The sequence below is a fragment of the Struthio camelus genome, chromosome 1, assembly GCF_040807025.1.
Source record: "Struthio camelus isolate bStrCam1 chromosome 1, bStrCam1.hap1, whole genome shotgun sequence".
In the NCBI taxonomy this organism is placed as follows: domain Eukaryota; kingdom Metazoa; phylum Chordata; class Aves; order Struthioniformes; family Struthionidae; genus Struthio; species Struthio camelus.
In genome coordinates this window covers 68210740-68234836 of record NC_090942.1, presented here as the reverse complement: position 1 = coordinate 68234836, position 24097 = coordinate 68210740, and the positions used below count along the sequence as shown (strand labels likewise).

Here is a 24097-nt window from a genome sequence, read left to right as displayed (position 1 = left end):
GCTATCAAAAGGCTCACCATTTCAGCACCCTTCTGTCTGCGCAAAGGAGCCTCAATACAATTCTCTTTAGAGCTTTGTCCTTCAAGACCCCTACTTATTTGCCCAGCAACACAGAATAGTCCTCCCTAGTAGGCATGGATTCTGCTTGATCCCTCAATGGCATATTAAGCCTGGAGTGCTAAACATGCAAACTCTGAGTCACACATGGCAGTGTAATGCACAACTACAAGGCAAGTCTATTTTCAACAAGCTGTGTGGGGTCTTCATAATCTGCAGGACCTTTTGCAGCTAATACACTCGTTTCAATGTAAGATAAAAAGATCTAAGAATCTTTTGCATTTTAAACTGAGTTGAAAGAATTTCAAAAGGAAATCACTAAGCCTTTCCTTTACTGGTATGCTGTGCTCCTTTTATGTGAGGATCAAGTTTCTTTCTATCACATCAGCACACTTCCTGGACAAACTGCAAATAATTAGCTATTTCCTTCAAGTTACAAAGTCAGAATTAGCCTTGCTTTCTTGTATAAGTTTGGGATTTTATACATGACACCAAGAAAAGTAGGATTTCTAACTATTTGAACTCCTATCAAATAAATCCTCCTATTCAGCTTTTAAAAAAAAAAAAACTTTTTTCTTCAAAACAAGTTAGGAGTTTTCCTTTCACCCCAGAATAAGTTATACACAAGTTCTGCCCACATTTCAAGATCTCAGGGAAAAGGTGGAAAGCAGTGAGGAACAAATGTTTTTTACAAATGGCTTTTCAGTTCTTTGCCCTTATTCAATTTGAAGTAACAGTAGAAAACATATTTAGAAATAAATACTGTATGCTGTGGTATACGGACACACCCACAGATGTGTAATATCCATGACGACATGCTGGATTTATGCACAGTCTTATGATGAGTTCTGATCTGTTCTTGTCTGGTTTATTTCTAACATTCCAAATTTCTAAATAGTTTTAAGGAGTTTGCATATTTTGAATAACATAGAAGAACGGTTACTTATCTCACTGCAATGACTTTTATCTCACTGCAATGTGTGTATTATTCACATGGATTCCATTTCATGAGTGCGGAAGGCCTACAAAAGATATACTGGACTCTTTTGGACAGCGCTGTTAGCTCCAACCTGAGAACATACATACAGACAGACACAACTACTACCTCTCAGTTCTCCTGCCAGAACAGGATCTGTGGATACTAGGACTTTACAGAAGCAGAAGGAGGAGAAAAGGGCGTGAGATTCATATGAACAAAGTATATTAATGAACTATCGTTACTGGTAAGTCACAGACAGTCTGCATGGCTGACAAAGAAACTGCAGTAAGATTCATCTGGTCCTTAACAGTTGAAGGTGGATTTACTTTGCTCCTGTCCAATTTCTCTAGGACCTGTAACTCTATCAGCTGACCTGAATTTAAGCCTAAAACCACTTCTTTCTGGAAAAGAACCTAACTCTAAAAGGAAGCAGTTATGCATGATGGTTGGAGAGACAAAGGATAGTATAAATCAGGGTGCCTGCTAGTATCTTCACTGATGCAAATATGAAGTCTGCAGAGGTGGGCCCAAGGAAGGAGATCAAGAAAGCCAGATTTCTTTTACAGCTCTGTCTCCTCCTGTTGAGTTAGGCCTCAGTGTTTGGCTGCTGGTTAGCAGTGTTTGGCTGCTGTTCAGGTGACAGCTCTAAAATGAAAAGGTCTTCTAGAACTAGCCCTGTCCTTCTGAAGGAAATGGAGAAAGTCAGTTATATCACATCACAGTTCCTGATAAGCAGTATTACAGCAAAAGCCCTACACCTGAAAACTGCATACTGAGGAGATGGCTTTGAATGGAAAGTGATTTTTAGATTCAAGCAGTATCATCGACATTTATTTCCCTGCTGGTAGCAGCATATCAAAGAGAGAGAGTTTAATCTTTGGCTACCGTTCAACTGCACAGTCTGAGCAAAATCCATCACGATGATCACTGTGTTTCATTTTCATAGGCTTTGTCAACTTTTGTCTTAGCTTTGAAGGAGGATTTAGTTGAACAGTAGTTGCAGAAAGTGATGCTTTTTCAAAAAGCAACACAAAAGAACTGAAAGTTAAGCTGTAGCTCACAGGAGTATGTGAGGTTGTAGCCTATTCAGATCTGCAGCATTTTTCCTCTCTGGATCTGACTAGCTTCTCAGTGAACGCTCTAGGATGAGCTGTTTAAGGCTTTCCATCTCTTTCATTTTCAGAATTTCTTTTAAAAAGGAATGACAAGTTTACCACCTATAGGGAATATGTGCTTTCATACTGTCTCCGTATGCTTTCAGCGTTTACGTTCAGTAGAAAAATGATAGCACAAAGAGCTGAATCTCAAGAACTTTGCTTCAGCCATAAAAAAATCAGTACATAGAAATCCTTATGCTAAAAAGTCTTACCCTTCTCTAAAGCCAGTAGATATAAAAATAGTTTGAAAATTAAAAGTAATATTACCACAACATGTGGGAGAAGTAACGGTGCCATTTTTCAGCCACTGATGCTTCAAAAGAACTGAGAGACACTGGGCCCCTTATGCTTACTTTGTGACCAACTCAGGTAACCCCTCTAAATGATAATGGGTGCATTTATGTTAAAATATAGGATACACATTCCCTATACACAGCAGGTAGAAGTAGTCAGGGTGCTTGTGATAATACAAACTGTTCATTTTCGTTATAGTGAAAGACAAGATTTTTTTCTCACTTTTTAACTATTTCAGTACTTTCTAAGATTTTTTTTCTTCAAACAGAGAATGTTACGGTAATGCCTTCAAATTCAGACATGAATGGGGATCTGCCTACAGAGACTACACACAGCAAAGCAGTCAACTTCTCTTCTATCTCCAAATAGTTTTCTTGCTAGTAAGGTAGTCTATGCCGCAAGTCTACACACTGCTGTCCCTTCATCTTAACCCCACTAAACTACGTACATAGGACATGGGAGGGAAGAAAATACATATTCACACAGTACATTTGGTATGTATTTTAAAAACATTACAAAGGACATGCTGAGAGCAAAACCCGGGTATACTAGTTGGTCACTGATTAACTGGGTGTCACTGATGTATTACAATTATGAAAAAAGGTAATGCAATGCTACCATGTACCACACCATGTAAAACCAGAAGGGACACTTGGGCACTGATGCAGCTGTACCAAGTCAGTGTACAATTCTGTTCAAGAAAGATGAACTCAGATAAGAACTGGTACACAGAAAAGCTATCTGGACGATTGGGGGATGGAGAAACCATCTTATAAGAAGCCCACTAGAGCCTGTTTAACTTGTTTAGAATTGGGAGAAACAAGACTGTGCCAGTAAAAAACAGGTAGGAAAAGAATGACAAGCTAAAGGATAAGGTATGCATCCTCGGAGTCAGGAGCTGCCTCTTTTGGCTCTGTGCTGATTCATGGCATGACTCCTAACACACTGACACTTCACTTAGTATGTTGGCATATATTCTGCACAGAGAGGTTCTAAGTCTGTCCATACATCTGCAGGGAGATGTCATGCCTCCAATGACAAAATGTAACTCATAGCAGGAAGACGAGAACTGTCAATTACATCTGACCGTCTGCTTTGCCCTTCAGTGGATTTGAAGCCTCATAGCCAGACATCACATCTCAGCTGAAAGGCAAGCAGTAACAATTGAGCACTGGACTTCAGTTCCAAACAAGATCAAGTGCATCACAGCCTTGGTTCACTTCCTCCTTTTACTTTACAAGTGTTCAGCTCTTGCCTAAGTGCACACTAGCTTAGTGTGCACACATATTCCAGGGAGGTCTGAATGCAGTTTATATTCAGGAGTGTACTAAACAGTCAATATATCAATGGCATAAGGATAAATATGCAAAAACTGATATGAACAACTGGCAGAAATTAAAATCAGAGTGTGGGTTTCATTTTTCACTGAAGGCAATAATTTTTTTTAACATTAAAGGAAGCAGTTAGAAAATATGTATACATAGTATTTGAGAAAAGAAGTTAAACATTTCCCTGAAATCCCGCTGGTCAGCTCTGAATATTACTCTCAGCGCACGCTGGATCATCTCTTGGAGAAGCAGATAGTCCATGACTAAGAAACTTTAAAGAATTCTAGCATACAGTACGTATCGCACTCTCGTATCCTCGCAACACAGGAAATTCAGCGCATAACTCAACAGACGAGGAAAAATAAATACACATAGGTCACCTTTACCTCCATCATAGCAATCAAACCTTGCTGGTTTGGGTTACCGTTACTTAGACTAACCTAGAAATGAAATCTCTTGCATCAGCATAACCAGGGATACAAGCGAGAAGTGAACAAAAAAAACAAAAGCATGGACTTTGAAAAGATAAAAACACAATACTTGCCCAAGAAAACAGTCTGTGTCATTCATCCACTGGTTTATGAACTGTGCAGTGATGGGCTCAGGATTGTGTGGAAATCTGATGTTCTCTAAGGTATGTAAAAGTAGGTCAGGATTGTAGTAGAGTGCAGCTATGGCAACCTGAAGACACATGGTACGAAGCTCACTTGTTTTAACTCCTCTTGTTAACCGCTCCAGAACAGCCTCCACAAAGAGTGGAATGCACTGGGTATATAATTAGGAAGGAGAAGGATGGGAGGGGGGAGAAGACATTATACCTCCTGCCAGATTATACAAAAATTTAAAATACATTTATCAGAATCAATCTCCATAGTCAGTTGAAGTCCAGGTATATCCTAGGAATGCATTCTATTCGTTTCCCAGTATAAAAGCGTTTTAAGCCTCTGATTTCATGCTTACAGGAACAACTGCTCTCTCATCTAAAAAGAATAACATTTGGGGCCATTTGGTGGATTTTGTTCTAATCTGAAAAAAGTTGTAGAAAAGAATTCAAAGACATTCTCATCTTTGAATAAAAACATTCAGCAATTTTAAGACTAACCGGCATTAAAAACTAAAATGAGCTAAAATTACAAGAAGAAGAAAAAAGTTTTACCTAATAAATGTAAAGTGATGCTAAATTTATTAGAAAAGTTTGAAACAAGTAACGTTTATTCAGATGAAAGCAAGTACACACATATTTCTACCTAACAAAATAAGCACCTACCTATATTTAAAGGTGCAGGTTTATGCTATACTTTAATTTGGAAAGCGTTATAAACGTTTGAGTTTATGAATTTACGCGTTTCAGTTCAATGTGAAACCATTTTAATTCACAGAGTTGTGGACCTCAATTAAGCATTCCCCACAGGCTTATTTTAATGCAAAAGCATGCAATACGCTTTAATTCCTTCCAGATCTCTTTTAAAAATAAAATCTTTCAGGGAACATTTTTATTTTCAATTAGTTCAGTTTTACAGTAGTGAACTTATTTTGCTTTCAGTCAAGATAACTGAAAATTAATCACTTGAAGTCCATGGATTGCACTGTGGCAACATCAAACATGATATATTAAAGCAATTTAGGCTGGAGTGTTACATGGAATATGAGACCTTAGAGAATATTTAGCCCTTGGTAGAAAAAATACACTATTTAAAAGTGTGTTCTAAGCAACTTCAGAAAACTGTGATTATGGGTATCCCCGCATCACCATCTAGCCCCACTCTACATATAAAGTCATTCATTTCCAAATGCAAAGGGTAATTCAAAACATTCAAAATGATCACGTTCATATTGCTTGGAGAAACAATTTCAGTAGTGTGATGTGTACAATTATCTTCTCAGCCACAGCAGTCTTAACAACGTTTGTTTTGCATCAGAAGGAAAATCCTATTAGGAGAAGGCAGGAAAAGACCAGCCTGCACATCACACTATACCTTTATTGTTCAGTTTACCTTCATATTCCAGCCATGCCCACTAATCTCTAAGCTCAAAAAACAAACCACAAACTCTCCTGAGCTCATTCACATCTTTATCTGTATTTCTTCCCTATTCCTACATTTTATATCTCCCTCAGTTTCTCTAATTCCAACTGCTTTTCTCAGGAATCATATTGTTAGAAACCAGTAAAAAAGAAAACCTGCTTAATATACATCACCTGGTCAATACCCCGTCCTTTGCATTGAAGAACAATTACTTCCAGGAGTTTGGCGGCATGGCACTCCGCATCTTCTCCTGCATCTCCTGTTAATACCTACCAATCCGAATGACAAATCAGTTTATCAGTATTAATTATAATGAGCTTTGAAAACAAGTGCTCCAGTACCTCCACACATATAGACTCAAACCTCTACATGGCATCTACACGTTTATGTGCAAAATATTTTGGGATGAATTAAGAAAGATAAGAAATTATCTCTACAGGACACAAACACGGAGAGATGGCCAAAGGTGAATTCAAAAATTCAGAAAAAGTCTCTATAGCTCTCCGTGGATGTTAGTATCCTTTATATGCCCTTATCAGCTTCCCTTTTTTAAAGGAAATGTTACCTAAAAGAATCATTAATGTTTTCTACATTCTGTTTTCATTCTGTGACTTCAGTTCTGATAGATACTGGTAGATTTAACAGCCTGGCAAAGTGAAGTCCTGTCTCTAGGCTAACTTATGATTAAAAACAAGATGCATGCAATCACTCCGTGCATATGTGCATATGCGTAAAACTGACTGTTTCTTCTCAGTTCACTTCAACCCTATGGCCAGTGTCAATCAAACTGGACAAAGGAGCAGAATTCTCAAACACGTTACATCCTTTTAAGTTTCTTGAAAATAATCAGGTAGCTAGATGCAGAAGACTGCATAATGCCCCAAATCAGAGAAAAGCTGAGAAAGGGCTTTGTGGGAAGAAATGTGGGAAGAACTTCAGATGAGTTCATGCCTTAGTTGACAATTAGAGAATCCAACTACAAGATAAAAAACCCAAGGTAATCAGGCCTCATGAATCCTCTGCTTACTGAAACAGCTGCTCACAGAAGAGAGTCAACATGAACAGCAGCACAGAAACTTTCTCCCACAGAGGTTTGTGCATACATTTTTCTTACAAAAGTGTATCACTTTTAAGTGTGAAGGTGCTAGGCGTATTTGAAACTCAGCTGAGACAAAACTTCATTTTGTTCTGAAATGACCAGCTACCAGCTGGCATGTTCAGGTCACACTGATATTCTGTATGACTGTTAAATGCCACTAATACGCACAACAGTAAGAACGAGAAGCCTTACCTTTTTACACATCGCGTAAATGATTTCTAAATGCTTTGGGTTAGACAGTAAAGTATCAGTGTCAATGGTCACATAATTATGCAAGAGAGGCATCATATCTAGGGAAGAGGGAGAAATAAAAGAGAAAAAAAATTATAAACCAATCCCTAAAAGGCCCTAGTCCTATATTGTAATTCAGTAGCTCAGATCCTGGAGGCGGTTGCGAATTCTGCAAACTGTGCGAGTCTATGCTAGCAGAATTCTCTGTAAGGTGCACTCTGCAGGATGCATTTTCAGAATAATAAATAGAACAGACTTACATTTATTAATGAATTTGTAGTTTCACATTGACTTTGTACATTTCAGTTTTCTTCGAGTTCAGACCTCCTACAACAACTGATCGAACTGACAGATTTGAACAAGCTTCTCCCAGCTAAATACGCTCTTGTTACACTCCCGCACTAAACAGATGGTCAGGGCATGACTCAAGTACATGATCATTTCAAACCAGGACATTAAACGGAAGTGACCCTTAGAAGGTGGGATTTGGAGATGAATTCCCAAATGGTGGAAACATCAACAGACTAGAAGTGGTCATACCTGCAAAGTACTCAAAGCAATCCTGCTGGAAAACCTCATATAAAACACCTAAAAGCTGCCACATTTGAGGTGAAATCATCTGGCACGTCAAGCTGTATGCCAAGGAGAGAATTTCTTCATAAAACTCTGCAGAGAAGAAACAATTCAAAACAGGGTGTTGTAAAAGAGAAGTTTTGCTTGCAAATATCATGAAATATCAAACGCAAGCCCTGGGTCGTATAGCAACTAGAAAACAGCATTTAATAGCTAAATCAATAGGTAGAAAAATAATACAAATTGAAAAAGATTCTTTTAGCGAGGCCTTATGTTGACTATAGTTGCAATGATATGCACTGGTTTTTTGTTATAAATGCACACTGGAAAACTGTATTACCACCAAGCCAAAGACATTTCTTTTAAACCATTTATTGCACAATACTTTTATTATCTCAACCTTTGTTTTTTCTTAAAGGCCTTATCAGAAACTGTGCAGCTCTTTAATATAGGGTACTGATAAAATAATAATTCAATTGTAGGTTGTGTACATAACGTAGTAATTTGATTGTAGACTTTGTCCTTTAACATAATTAGCCAAAACTATATTCAGAGTTGCATCTTCTGCTTTGGAGTCTGACCTTCAACGCTAGTAACTGACCTGACTAGTATGAAAGAGGAGATCAGGAGAAACAAATCATAACTGAAAATTAACTTTTTTTTTTTTCTCTAAAGTAGCAGCATACAAAAAAGAGATGAAGTTCTGGATAGGAAGGCAGTATTGCTCGTAATTATTAATTTAAGAATTTTCCATGTAAGAATATGTAAAACTTTTTGAAAAATTAGTTCTAGAAGATACCTATAACGTGTTTCTGCAAAACGAGGCCAATGATCTGTAAACATATGCTCTCCAGCTGTTGAGTTATCTGAAATAAAAATATACAGCAGTTTGTTTGAAAATCTAGAAAAGAGTAATTTGATCAATATATTTTACTAACTCAATTTAAGTGAGAAGTTCTTTAAAGCAAAAGGCTTTTATCGCTCTTTAAAGGCTGCTTTAACAATCACAAAAACATTATGAAATAAGGTCTCACTAATATAAGTACTGAAGTAGTCAATAAACAATATTACTTTAGAACTTGTCACTTACAAGGCGTTCCACTATTATAATATTTCTTAATTAACGGTTATTCTACAGGTCCTATTGAAAACTCTCTGCTGTCTTTCCTGGGTACAAGGCAAAGGTTACACAAACACTGTGGTCAAAGCGTTTGAGACAAGGCCTCCATTCAAAATCTTTGAAAAAGAATGGGTTAAAAGGAAGAAAGAGAGAGATGTTTTTGCCTCAGGTCTAGGAAGAGCTTCCCAGAGCAGGCTCAGCAAGGGGAACACATGCAGAAATTGGGAGAATACAACTGCTGAGGTCAGGCGAAAGCTATTGTGAGGCAAACTGCTAGGGTGAGCAGCTTTACCATTAGGGGATGTTTATTAGACCTTGCTGCATTGGACAGGGAGATTGCATTTCAGAATGATATTAAATTACAAGAAAAACTGTATGGCCACATTATAAGTCTAAGAAAAAACAGCAAATATAGGCAGTTAATTTTATTACTCACAGCCATGCACTACACACATAATCTTGCAGGATGTCAGGCTTCCTAGACCTATTCTAGGAAAGGATTTAAGAATGTGACCCCAGATTCTTCTACCTAACTTCAGGCAGCTGACTAGGACACTTGACTTAGAAGCGATGGTCCTCTAAGCTCCTTTTAAGGAGTTTTCAGCCTAATGTACTATTTGTATATCACTTACATCACTTCTAAAATGATATAAGATCCTAAGATGAATAACACTCTGCATGGTACTTTAGCATGGTGCTTCACACAATAGAAAAAAAAGCTGCTAAGTTTATCCCCAAAAAACTCCACTCCAGAGGTTTTCCTACCCTAAAACCTGAAGATCTACTACAGACTATCATTCCTAGTGCTCAGCTTAGCTACCAGATTTCATTGTAGTTTTCCAAAGATGCAAAGGGCTCTTAGAAAGGAATGAAAGATGTTTTGAAATCCAGAGGAAGACAATATTCACATGAGAAGATAATTAGTATTTTAATCAAACTATTTTAAAAATTATAAGGTTTATAAAAAGATTTATTTCAGAGTTGCAATGAAACGTTCTCATTGTAAATCAAGGAAGCAAAACAACTTAGGACCAAGCACTTCTGCACTTTATGCCAGCTGAGCTCAAAGTTACTGACTGACTGTGACCCTCTGGTCAGGCACTGATCTCCTTCCTACCTCAGTCAAACCTGGTGGTATGAGCTGAAATAATTAGTCTCATTACGAGCCAGGCAGCAATCCTAATCCAGCGCTTCCCTAAGCCGTGAGCTCAAAAAGGGTGCAGGCCTTCCCTAGTAACTTCTCTGAATATGTGAAATGTAGATTTATACTGAACAACTGGGAAATCCACTCCTATCAATTCTACCCAAGAAACTGCTGGGCAAACAGCAAAATATGAGTCACCATTATCAAAAATTACCTTAATACATTAATGTTCCTCTCTAAAATGTATTTTAACAGTCCTAATAATGGAGTAAACACTTCATTGAAGTGTTTACCAGAATAACAGCTATGGATTTTACCTTCAAGAGATAAATTCCCCTCAAAGGTCAGGGCTAAACAGTTCAGAAATCACAAACACAAACTGGGCTTTAAATTCAAATTTGTCAAAGATTATTTGCTACTAATTCACCATCCTACTTATAGTAAATAAATATTCATGTCGGTTCAAGGGATGAAACGCATACACAGAAGTGGCTTGTTACCATGAACAAAAGGCACAGATGGAACAGCAGGAGAAAAGATGTATAAACAAATCTCACCTCCTTGTGGTCTTCCACAACTGTCAGGATAGTGTCAATTGTGTGCAAGATGCCCATGGCCATAACTGTTTTGTCTTCCACTTCCTCATATTCCTCACTCTGAAGTACTTTACCAAATATTTCAGCCTATGAAAGAAAAGCAGCTAACTTGATATTCAAGCGCCAACCTACTATTCTACTTTGTCATGCAAAAGTAATGCCTCGTCTGTTACAGAGCTGTCCGTGCCGAAAAACACGCTCCTTACTTTTGAAAGGGAAACCAAAAAACCTCCTTTTTGAGAAGTCTGGCTCTGTTAATTTCTAACATTAAATAATCAGAGCTTGGCTTATTACACTAACAAAATTCAGTATCTCTGAAAAGGCTACAGGTTTTAAAGATGCTTTAGATTGAAAAAATAATAATATGAACACTATATTTAGAACATTTATAAAGATCGCTTTAAACAATGTGCGTTTCAAAGAAAGATCATAAAATGTTTACTGAACTAGTCATGTGCCCTGTGACTGATCTGTTACTCTACTATTGTCTCTTACCAAGTGTTGTGTCATGTCAACAGCGATGGTAGCTACCTCTTGACTGTACTCACAGATCATCTTCTGGATTACGTTAGTAAGATCATCATTTTCCGTCTCTCTAACAATGTGTAAGAGCTCTTGCATAACTGGCCTTACATATGGCTTCACATATTCTTTGGCTAAAAAGACAGTCCAAATTAGGTGAGATTAACTACTCATAAACAGCAAATATACAGTACCTCAAAATTACCAGGTACCTGACTACTCTTGAATAAAATCATTTAAACAAAATTAATTCACAAAAAAAGCAATCAGCCAAGGCATTTTTACAGCCCACAGCTAGTAAACTAACAAAGTTACTAAATAAATTGTACATTCATCACACTCAATACCGAAAAGTCATCCAAAACCAGCATCTGCACATGGGAATATGTGCCCTCAATAACAGATAGCATTCTGTCTTAAACACGCACACTACTTCACTTCATTAAAAAGAAAACAAAGATAGATGTTATTTACTCTGTTAAATGAAATACGTCGATTCTATGTTCTTTTGTGCAGAAGCCTGTCAGAAAAACTTGCAGTCAGAACTCTGGGACATACACAGTAGCTAATGAGCAAGTGAAGCTGTCTAAACATGATGAAGCGTTCAGAAAACTATGTCTTTAAATGCTAGAAATGTTCATACGCATCTGCACCAAATTATAACAACTTCTCTTCTCCACCCAAAAAAAAAAAAAAAAATCAGTATACACAATCAACGACCACTTTAGCTTACCTTGCTCCTGGTTACTTATCAATGTCTGAAGAGCTATTGCAGCTTCTACCTTGACAGGCATTTCTTTATCATCAATCAGACTCTTCTTTGCCAACTCTACTGCATTCCTTAAGTTTAGCTCATTGTGGAATTTCAAAGCACTGAATGAATGAAGAACCCAACAGGACTGCACGGCAAAAAGAAAAGCAAGTTAGGGGCTACTGCAATTTATAGTATTTTTTTTAACTAATTTAAGAACGATGCTAACCATCTCTGTCTGTTCACATATGTTGTCTTGTTTTCATAATTACGGTATATTCATGCAATAACGCGTAATACAGTTTTTGCATTGAAGCAATTCTGTCTTTTCCTTCCCCAAATTCCAATAAATTCTGTATGCACATAACTGACATTCACAGTTTCAGTCCTTCTGGGGAAAATGAGAAAGGAAATTTAAGAAAATTAACAGCTTGTTTCTGACTGTTATGGACATTCAGGGATTTTGTTCAGGCTACACTTAAACTGGCACCATCTACTCTGTGAAAACCCTACCGGTTTTTCACAGCTGTCAACAGCTCAATTTATCGTGATCTGCTAATGAAAAATGGTCATAAAATGGCCTTTTTAGGTCACCATACAACCACTGCTCAAATTGTCCAGTCTGATCAAAGTGAACAGTAACACAACACAGACTTTCCATCAATCCTTTAATTGACAAGCCATTTCTTAAATTAAAATGCTGAAAAATTACTGTACAAGGAAGCTATTTGAAGATATATTATGTATTTAGATCACTTACTTTCTTTCATTAACACGCAGAATGAAGTTAAACTACAAAGGAAAGAATCAAGGCATGTACGGAACTTGATGTAGTTTGTGAACTTACTCTAGCTCTGAGGTACCCCAGGTTAGACATGAACAATGGAAATACATGATTCTGCAACATCAGCTCCATCTGATCCTTGAATACACTCTTCTGTTGGTGTAAATAAAAATTAATTTTGGAGATGGTTTATTTTATATACTTCATTTTAGCCAGTAATCCATTTTAACCAAGTTGTGAACCATCAGAAAATACAATGACTTGTAAATCTAATAAAGGTATTCTCTGTCTCAAGAAGAGATCCAGCTCTCATACCTTGAGCTGAAAAAACATCACAAGGACAGTAACTCAAAAGCCAGGTAAGTGAAAAATCTGTATATATAACGTTGAAATCTACATTACTGTTTATAATGCTGTACCATGAATTTTTATTTTCTCTAACACAATTGATTCCAGTAGATTTTTACTCTTAAAAATGACCCAGGATCAAGCTTCGCATCCCCAGTTCTCCTACAAAGGAGTACATACATACCTAAAGATAAATATAAGCTTCAGAATGAAACAGATTTGAGGTTCAAATACCCTGCTGTAACTATAATTATTAAAACAATTATTTTACATGCTACAATAGTAACGTGCATCTTTTTACATATGAATTGGTCAACTAAGATAATCCCCTTTGTGTCAGAAATCTCCTTGGCTGGAGACAGATATTCAGTGGAAACCATTCCTCATTATTCCAAACTTGGCAAATCCCAAGACAGTCACAGGACCACCAGCATGGAGACTTGGGATTTTTCTAGCATCTATAGCTCCAGTATATTAGAGAAGATGTGTGCTGGGGACTGTGTTATCATCTAAAGGAATGACTAAGATATGAAGAAAGTGAAAGGGCACATACAACACAAAATATATCTTAAGGGATCACACTTCTGCTTCATTAATCCATACACCAGTTCTTCCCACACGGATTTCCAAGCCTTCAAAGAGGAAGAAGAAAAACTGGGGAGAAAAAATAATACAGAGGAGGGAAAGAATTTCCCCCTCCGTACATCGGCTAGAGATTTGCATGCATTAAACAGGAGCCTCTGTGGAGATTCAGGTGGCTAAATCACAGGCACAGTGTGTATAAGCTAGTTACAGTCCCTATCTCCGTCAACTCACCAGTCAGAAGACGCTTACAAATCAAATACTTGATACAGAAACAGTTCACAGAATTTTTTCAATCTGATAAATCTCAAATACAAGAATTTCAGAGCAGAGAGAGGGAGTGTTTAGGAATTACTAGCCCTTTATAAAGCGTATTACAACCTCATGTTTCAAGGCTGAAAATTTCAAAGAGGAGCAGTATACTGGAATAAATCCTCCCTTTTTTTTCCCAGGACAGCAATAAATGGGTTTAGAAACTCCCATTCAACATGAAAGGCTCCTCACAACAGGGACAAAGTCTTCCTCTTCACTGCTATACCCCAACACGAAGGAGGACATTTACAGTCCAATGCAATCTACAATCATTTTCCAAAAGATTATTGATGTTCCACGATTTCATAGCAGCTGATGGATAGGTACACTGGTAAAAAGCAAAAGGTGAATGTTGGTAACATACTCCTTTTACAGGAAGACTAGATGACATATCCTGTACAGAAAGAAAACTTACATAAAATAAATTTTTTGCATACTTCCAAAAGGAAGCCTCCTGCACAAGGCCTCTGTGCTCATTCTAAAAGTGATGACTTTTCAGTAGTTACTTGTGACATGGAGAGATGGCATACCTTGGGCTCCACACTCTACAAAAGCGTAAGGCAAACTGTAACAAATATTACCTTATGGAGCAAAAGCGTGAGTTAAACGCGTATTCAAACTTCTGCAAAGTACTCAGCTTTGCGAAGATACTGTGATATAAAGAATGAAGGAAGGATAGAAACTCTGTGCTCCTTCCATTTATTTGCAAAACTCTCAACTGGCCAAGGCAATGAGACTTAAAGCCACATATTTTACAGTAAGAAGGCTGTAAACTAGACAAAATATTCCTGCAATGTGTTAAGTAAACATCTTCCTGGAACCAAAAGAAGCCCACAATAGTGTAAGCTGTTGGAGGTTTTGCTAAAGGATCATAAACAATGTTAATGATGGAATGCACGTTTGTTTTTTTTAAATATCCTTCCATTTCACTAGCAAAGCAGAAGAGGACCAAGGGATTGTTCCGCAGCAAAAAAGCAAAGTTTTCGAGAAACTTGGAAGAAAAATCTGGGTTTAAAATGGGAAGATAAAAACAGCAAAGAATGTTAATAGTTTTAAAGAAACAAACTGTCAAAAGTTCTTACTATACAACGCAATCGCTCTACAGACTTCATAAATATGGTTAAGGGCTAGACTTTTTTTTTTTTTTTTGGAAATTGCAGTTGATAACAAGAATTATAAACATAAACCTATTTCACTTCCTTACCACTTACCTTCAGTAAAATATCAGCTAGGGATCCTATAACATGCAAAGCTCCATCTTTTTTCCTTGGATCAATGTTTGGCTCTGTCAGAATCTGGTAGCAATATGCCATCATTTTTGGTAATACCTATATACAAGACAGAAAACACACAATCTCATTTTGTCAATGAGGTATCTAAACCAAATTATTTCAATAACATTGTTCTAGTTAAGAGATTCATATGATTTTTATAAGTTAAAATTTCAACTTGGCTCAAGTAACTGTGAGGTACTATGTATAGCACCTTTCCATAGTTAAAATTTAAAAGCTGCTTTTTTCAGCTTTTGTTCCATACTTGTCAAAATTAAATTAACCTCCTTGAAATTTCACATTAGTAACTAAGGTATTTTTGTTGTTTTGAGGGAAATCAGAAAAGGTGATGAAAAGACAAGAGGCTCAAACAGTGTAAGTATGTCACTGATTTCCCTTCCACCATCCTTACTTCCTTTCTGGCTTGTCCTATACATATGTAAACATGTGCGTGTGTGTGTACAAACAAGTATGAACATATAAACATATTCAAGAACAGCCAAAGCTAGAAGCTGAAGTTCTCCTCATGACTGATTTTAATCTGTTGTTTTGGCAATAACTTGTATATTTGACTGGATTTGGAAAGGTTTCTTGGCACAATTAATTATTTAATGCGTTTTCCACATACGTTATGTGCTTTGCTGATTTTGTGACATTTTCTGACACTTGTGCATCTCTGTAGAAATTAGGACAACAAGGAGGTCAGAGGGCAAAGACTGTTTTGACAGCAGAGAAGCAGAAAGGTCATAGGCTATTCCACCTGACATAAAGACTATGCTCTTCTCTGAAAATTCATCTAGAAACAGAGCTCCATGCTTAGTGTATATCAAAACGGTATGCAGGAAAAAAAAAAGCAGCTTTAGCAAATCAATATGTGTTTTTCAGGGCTAGGCTGACTTTCCTTTGCACATATCACTATAAGTTTAGGAAGATCTACAGAAAAGTTATGTCCTCATTTACAGAGCAGCTGTATGACACTGGTTTCATTCTTGCTAATTTCATTGCTGTCAGCAGGATTTTAAATAGCACCAGTGAAAACAAGGATCAGGTTCACTTTTCCTCCTGCTCCAGTTTGGAAAGCTCTGAACAGACATGACAAAGAGACTGTTTGTAAACTTGGGAAGCTATCACTACATCTGTTCCAGGTCAGTTTGTATGTGGCAGGTTAACTGTTCAGCTGCAAGAGGAATCCTTTTATTTGTTTGCTTCTTTACATTTTAATTCTGCCAAAATTGACAGCACTCAGCCAGGAAAGCATCTGACTAGATCTACTAGCAAGTAGGTGTTTCAAGAATACCTTCCAGTAGCATCTTCAAGTTTAAGGAAAGATAATATTTTTAAAGAAACTTCAAACCATCAGGAAGAATTAGTTTCATACCTCTTTTCTTTTCTTTGCTGCAGTATAAAGGAGATTCTGTGCTGCTGTTGAACTGGATGCATAATCCTCAAATACATCTAGCAATTTAAAAAAAAAAACATTATATATATATATATATATATATATATATATATATATATATATATATAAAAAATCAGAAATGTCTCCTTCACTGAATATAACATAGTAGCAAAATTCTGAAAAAACATTTTGCGTTTCTGGGACATCACAAAAATCAAGGTGACTGCATTACTTCAAAATCCTTCATGGATGCTTTCACTTCATGGCTAAAGAGTTTGGACGCAAGTTTAGGTCACCGATGAAAGCGTTTACTTCTTGCCTTCCTAACCTACTGACCACTCATCATCCTCTTTACTAGGAATACAATATTTATTCATTAGCTCTTTTGAGAGCATGTATTTAAGGGATGAAAAATTCTGGCTTTTTAATTAAAATCATTATAGGAAGAACAACACTGCATTCCAGTGCCATCTGTATATCATATGTACACAATTTTGACTTGATTTTAATAAAATCTCATGGAAACTCTTTCTATGTAAAAAATACTCAGATCTGGAAGATTCTTAAATCTGCTGAAAGCTGAAACTTTTTAGTTTCTTTCATTACAAGTAAACCTCCTTTAATCATATTGAAAATATAATTTATACATATAAAAATCTAAAAATGTCTTAAAATGTGGCTGAAATTACACAGCAACTTCTCCTGAGATCCTGAAGATAAAAAATGATTTAAAAAAACTAATATACTGCTGAAATTCTTGTTCTAGACCAAAATACTAAACTTCAGTTAAATGTACTTTCATATTTGTTTTTTACCTGCCACAATACAATAATTCAAATCTGTATTTAATTGTCTCAGCTATACATAAAAATAGGATTCATTGTTTGCATAGAAAGAACTGAATTCAGATATCGAAAACCAGGTACCTATTTGCACCTGAGTAATCAACACTATCTTATGATACATTATTTTTCTATAATAGCTCTCCAAAGTTTTTTTTTATTCTACAAACACTTAAATTCTGTTGTTATATATGCTAGTCAAAAATCAGTTAACTAAAAATACCCAAATGCTACATGTCTCTGTGCTGCTTGGCCTACTGCAATTTTCCAGTTCAATTTGCCATATTTTTAAAGTATCCTTCTCTTTTCAATGACATGAATCTCATAGCACGAGTAATTGCCATACTATGGTCCAGTGTGATATTCCCAAAATTTTGCGCTGCCTTTTTAAAGAATACATTTTTCTAATTATTTTTCAATTTAGTAAAAACAGTTGGCAAAGTATACTGAAAACATGAACAATTTTCAATAAGGAAAGAGCAAGTCAGGCCTCTTCTGGTCAAAGCGAGAGCTGCAAGAGCTTGCAGACAGCTGTTATGTTTGAGGCAAGTTAACAGCTCCGGATTCTGAAACTGATGTTGCCAAGTTAGTCAGCCCGTCTCAGGCTGCACTGAACACATCTGAAGTGGAAAAGAAACTTTCAGAGGTTCATGTAGCTTAAGAGAACTAGCCAAATGGCCAACACTCACTCGAGCTGCCTTCTTTTAACTACAGACAAGTAAGATTTAAGAAATAAATTTTCTCTTCCTCTTATTAATGAACGCTGGTGAAGATAGAGAAATTACACTGGCAAGCAAACGCCGGCATCCTATGACTGGGACTACAGTTACAGTGAAAGCAGAAAATAAGTGCTAAGTACAAACATTTACCAAATTTCATGCGGATATATTCATATGGATCCTCTTGCCAGAGTTCTTCATCCTCATCTTTGTAGCACATTAGGGAAAATATCACTTCTTCTGTTATACTCTAATATTAGAGAAGTGAAATACATGTAAGCACAAGAAAAGTAAACTCCAGCACAGCTTCCCTCCACTATGGACCAATTTTAGTAGACTTACTTTTCTGCAAAGAGTAAAATTCTTTCAACCTGTGCTCTTTTATTTTGGCTAACAGAGATAAGCTTATAATAGACATGCCTTCCTTTTGCAGCAGACCTAGACAGCAGTAACAATATAATCTGACTGTACTATAATCCAGTACCATACACAAAATACACTTCAGAACACAGTTTACAAACAGCAGAACACAGCATTCTGCAGAAGGACTCACAATGCTATGCTTACATAGGAACAGGTTTCAAAGTTCTTCCTCTTAACATTCATGGGATTCCTATCTAAAACCAAGGGAGTTTATGACACGAAAAAAATAAAAGTATGAAAATCACTTTTCGCTTGTTCTTACATATACGAATTATAAAATAACTCAGAGGTTAAAACAGAGGTTCAGTTCCTTACAGTCCATGTTTTCTTTGGTCACTATCTTGCACAACAATCAACAATGAATTTCCAAACCTACGATCATTTCTAAACACTAACAACTAATAAAAGCCACAACGTTATGATTTTGTTGCAGACTTGAGCCAAGAAAAGAACTGGTGGAACAGAATCTTTATTTCAATTAACATTATTTGCAATAAATGGTAGTAAAAACTAACCACATTAGTGTAGAAATGCTATTTTTTCCATAGGTCGATGCCGCATGAAAGATTCATGAAACCCTCATTAAAGTAGCAAACCTCCTTCCTCCCCCTTTTTTTAAATCGTTCTGATGACACTCGGCGTTTATGGCTGGGTTTTATATACTGACCTGTATGTGTGGCTTCATCTGCTTCCATGTTACAGAATGAATGACCCCTTGATTCAGATAATTTAATGTTTGTTGAAGGACACGTGGAGCGACATAGTTTTTTTGTCTGTATTGGTCTAAGATTTTTAAGAGTACCTAAATAAATAACAAATTGATATTTTTAAAGGGAAATCACAAATTATGTTTTATGCATTCGTGTGCAGTAGACCCCCTCAGTGAATATACATGGACAGATAAATTAGTTTTACAGTAAAAGTTACAGTGTTAGCAACCACTGTAATGCCTTTGATCCAAAGGTTAGAAATCATTTAAACTTTAAGAATCTGGTACTGCAAGCATTTGTGTACATGGTTACTTTTGCTACTCTAAATAATCCCACAATGTGATCACATGCTACAGTAAACCAAAGACACACTTAAACATTCACAGAGTCACAGTTTACATATGCCTCAGCAAAATTTGGAATAGACAAGGAAAAGACATAGGCAGAAGATTTTCGAAGTTGAGCATCTATAGGTTGGGTTCTAAATCTATTAATGGTATAATTCATTTATTTGTAAAGGACAGGCCCCTAAAGAAGATAAATGAGTGTGGAGGAACAATGATAAAAATAGAAACACTAAGCTAAAAAAGAAAATTAGGTTAGCACCTAAATCTGTTAATCCGGAGAGATGCAAAAACCTTAAACTCAGCTACCTGTTGTAACAATCAGATAGCATCATCTAGCGTGCTACCTCAAACTCCATTACACAAGGCTTCTTTATTATAAAAGGCTTGCTACACTAAAAAATACTATAGTAGAGTCTCAAATCTGCACTAGTGGGAAATGAACTGTATGTGTTAATAAGTGCAGAGAATTGGCAAGTATATGAATAACAATAAAAATAAAGCACAATACATATCAAAATATTTCTAAGTCACGTATTTTCAGACGGACAATTCCGCTTCATACTTCTCCACGGCACACTAATAAATCTTGTTTTGAACATGACACCTTCCTTGGTATACTGCATGTCATCTCAGTCTTTTACACCATACACTCCTTGGGCAAGGACTGTCTGTATCTGATACAGATACTAGTACGATGTCAGCACTTAACGAGTGATAAATAAGTAATGAAGGCTTACTAATGTAATAATGCATGATAGCACTGTAACTCTGCAGAGAAGTGTAATGGATCAGCATTTAAGAGGTAGAAATGGAAACATGCAGATCTCACAGTCCATTTGTCTTGAAAGTTTAACTGCTCCCTTTGCTACATATCCTAGTCTTTTAACAGAGGTAAAATTTAAGTATTTCAGATGAATATTGCCCATGGGAATCTACTTCACTACTCAGGAGTTAACCATTGCAAAGAGTTTAGAATAAATAATAAACTGTTTCCCCTTTCTGTTTATTTAATACTTATAGTCTTACCATAATAATTTCTCTTCTTTAGTTCTTATCATTTACATATATCCACCGAATGAATACATTGATGGATAAACTGCTTTCTTTTCAAATTGGATGGAGAAAAGTAATTTTGCTTTTCACAACATCCTGGTATTTTGACATCTAGTTCAATTCTGACTTCAAGTGACAACAACAGTTTGGCATCCTTCATAAAAGACACTGGAAATTTAAACCTGGGAGAAGCCTGCAGATGCCATGTCAGGGACACTCCATCTGACAACGTGCTGAGGAGCCACATGCCCTGGAAATATAAATTATCCAAAGAGCTGTCACTTGAAAACCAGTATTCCCAGGTGTTTGTCAGGGTTTACAGGCCAAAGAAAATCAAGGGCCTAGAATCATGAGCAGGAAAAACTACTACATTCTCCTGGCTTGTAGGCATGTAATAACTTTTATTGTTAACAAAAAAACACTTTCTATTCTGCTTATATCTTCCAGAAATAAAACACATCAGAATCTAGTGTTCCTAGGCTGCTTGCAGCAAAAGTACTTACTAAAGAAAATACATCCTTCTATGACATGATGCCTGTGCATCATTGTTTATTTTTCTGTCAGCTATATCTAGAACATTTATACATGAAAGTAACACCTTTTTTTTCAGCACTCACTTTTTCTGAGAGTTTACTGTGTGGCTTTTTTGAATCACTGAAAATTTGTGTTATTATACCTCAGTGGAGTATGTATATACTCAGTGGAGTATAGCACTGAAAAGAGTTCTAAATAACTTCTCAATGACCACAATGACAATTTGCCTGACTCTGTTCAGTTTTGTTTCCTGACTGGACTTCTGTAATAAGTGCGCTATTGAAAAACAAAAGTTCGTTTGGGAAATATGATCTAATGCAGAAACAAATTACTTGTTCTTACCTGTTGTATTCCCACAGCATATGTTTTTAAGAAAAACTCAGAGAACTCAAAGTATTCTTTCGTTACATTTCCAGGACTTCCATACCTTTAAAAAGAAGAAAACACAGACATTTAAACTGTGCTAAGTCTTGTGTGTCAGGAAAACATAGTACTTTCCAATACACAAAGGACCCTGAGCAGCCTTCCATCCCCAGGAATCCTCTTCCACAAATATCCTTTTAGGCCATTACCTCCTACACTATGCTCCACTTCCCTTTTCTTTTTTTAAACCCTCTTAAAGTACAACACTATAGCCAGGCAAACATAGCTGCTTTTTTGTCACAAGATATGTAACTTCCACGTTTTTTGATTACTTTTCAAATCTTTCCATGCCTTTATACCTGACAGTATAAGCATTTGTAGCTGGCTGTAATTCTTAAAAAAAAAAAAAAAAAAAAAAAAAAGTACTTTTCTTGCAGGGCTAGTTTCCTGCCAGCTTAGAGAGCCAAATCATTTTAAGATCTCATATCAGTGGCTGCGCCACTGTGAGGCGGAGGAAAGCAGCAGGACCACCTTTTTGGTGACCATGAGCTCTTCAAACAACTTAACTCTCTTTCCTAACTGCACCCCAAGTAACATTAAAGATTTGTAATCCCAAAATAATTTTTAATCTGTTCATTACCGTTCAAAAAGACGAGCTACAATATGCAATGCCCACTTCTTGCATTTCCACCACACCAGCTCTGGCCTATCATCTTCATCAATTTGCAAAGTCTCCTATAAATAAATATATTTATTATAAATTAGTTTTGTGCACTGTTGAGAGAAATTGTTTTAAACATTCCTTACCTCTGAGTAAACGAATACAAACTCATAGCTTTGAGTAAAGCTTTGGTTCTATTAACAGTTGTATAACTCAAGAACTTTTAATACCTTAATTAGACAGTAGAACTGTGTTTGTGCAATACCCGTACAATGCCTGTACTTTTAATTTTCAAAATGATGGACCTTTAAAAAACTGAAACTCTCACATATACTTAAATAACATACCGTAGCTAGCACTTTTGCTTAAAAATCAAGCATAACAGTATTCCCCCAAAGCTACATACCCTAATTATATATTAACACCAAAGCTATTAAAACGATGTTAAGGTTGTGAAATAAATTTCTAAAACTTAGGAAATATCAGTTAATTTTGCACATACCCACGAACTGAATTACTATTTTTATTTTGTTCTTCAGGAAAAGTAGAGGATGAATGAAAGAAAAAGTCAGACAGAGCCAAGTGATGGGTTTGTGATGAGTTTTTGCTTCTTGTTTGAGAGAAACCGGTTAAAATGCTTGGAAACTTCCAAAATATCCAAGATTGGAATTTCTATGACTATCACTGCCTGAGATATTGAAACTATGACAGCCTACATGACCTTCCTGCATTTGTGTCATAAACAGTGCTTAAAACTAAGAATCTTAAATAGATGACATCTTAAAAAAGAACACTTAGAAAATCTTCACACTGATTGTTCCTCAAATGCCAGCACACAAGTATCAAAAGCCTTTAGCAGACTAAACCTTACAGGAGGAACATTTCTATCAATGATAGTACGGAAGATCTCCATCCACTGAGTCATAGTCTGGTTATTCACCAACTGGAGTGGCAATGCATACTGAAAGAAGAGAAGAAAACACAGTCATGAAATACTAATTTTATCTGAAGAAGGTAGATGTTTCTACAGTAGTAACATTCCCACAAACACCCACTTTTAAGTAAAATTAAAACTAATTATGTTTTCAATAACTGATCTCAATATTACTCTAATCACATCCTTCTTGGTACAATTGACAGAGGAATTTCTGAGCGGGTACTCTATTTCTGAGAGTACCTTGGCCTGAGAACTTATCAACTCTTTTTGTTTCTTTCCCTTCTTCATAATAGCCCAGCTCACTTTTAGGGACCACAGCAGTGGCTATGTTACAGCGTTTGGGGAAACCAATGACATTTGAGTATTCTATTTTGCATTTAACATTAAGAAATGTTATTTCTCTGCAAAATCCAAAGCAATGCAACAATGTTCAGCCAAGCTTTTGGAAAATAAAATAGGATCTTTGGTTCCTTTTAATCCTTCTCCCATATAAAAACAAATTATTTTAGCTTTTTAATCCCCAGTAAGACCTTTCAAGGCTGCTTTTTATACATATGATCTTTTTCTACTTCTCATTCACTAAGAGTACTTCCTTCACCAAACTCATCTCTGTAAAAGCCAAACTCATCTCTCTAGAAGGTATGTGCCTCAGTAAATAATTTCTACCAGATTTTTAGAAGAACATGAGAAATGCCACTTACTGGAAAGCAGCCCTATTTGACAATTACGCTACAATATGCACTACTGCCACTTTCAGAGGCTAAACAGCACAAACTAAGTACTCGTATATTTTCTATCGGATAAGTGACTGCCCACTTCAGAAAAACAGGAACACTCCTCCAGCAAGTTTATAGGCAGTATGTGCATAAGTACCTAGTTCTTTAAAAGTTTAATCCGGAGGATCATGTGACCAGTTTTTAACCAGGAAAATCTATAA

At 36.3% G+C, this 24097-nt stretch overlaps 1 protein-coding gene across 2 annotated transcripts in view; it reads right to left on the bottom strand.

Moving 5' to 3' along the window:
* The window catches only part of IPO8 (importin 8), a 52334-nt gene that overhangs the window by 13565 nt on the left and 14672 nt on the right, over positions 1-24097 (bottom strand). For both annotated transcript variants that reach the window (XM_068946561.1, XM_068946566.1), the window contains exons 6-21: positions 23095-23184; positions 22203-22297; positions 21542-21626; positions 19223-19357; positions 18283-18382; positions 16551-16627; positions 15113-15229; positions 12723-12812; positions 11858-12023; positions 11098-11258; positions 10564-10689; positions 8542-8608; positions 7710-7835; positions 7131-7228; positions 6013-6108; positions 4360-4580 (exon numbers count right to left, since the gene is read on the bottom strand). In XM_068946561.1, coding sequence (XP_068802662.1) covers positions 4360-4580; positions 6013-6108; positions 7131-7228; positions 7710-7835; positions 8542-8608; positions 10564-10689; positions 11098-11258; positions 11858-12023; positions 12723-12812; positions 15113-15229; positions 16551-16627; positions 18283-18382; positions 19223-19357; positions 21542-21626; positions 22203-22297; positions 23095-23184 — 1850 coding nt within the window. The remainder of the gene's footprint in view (positions 1-4359; positions 4581-6012; positions 6109-7130; positions 7229-7709; positions 7836-8541; positions 8609-10563; positions 10690-11097; positions 11259-11857; positions 12024-12722; positions 12813-15112; positions 15230-16550; positions 16628-18282; positions 18383-19222; positions 19358-21541; positions 21627-22202; positions 22298-23094; positions 23185-24097) is intronic.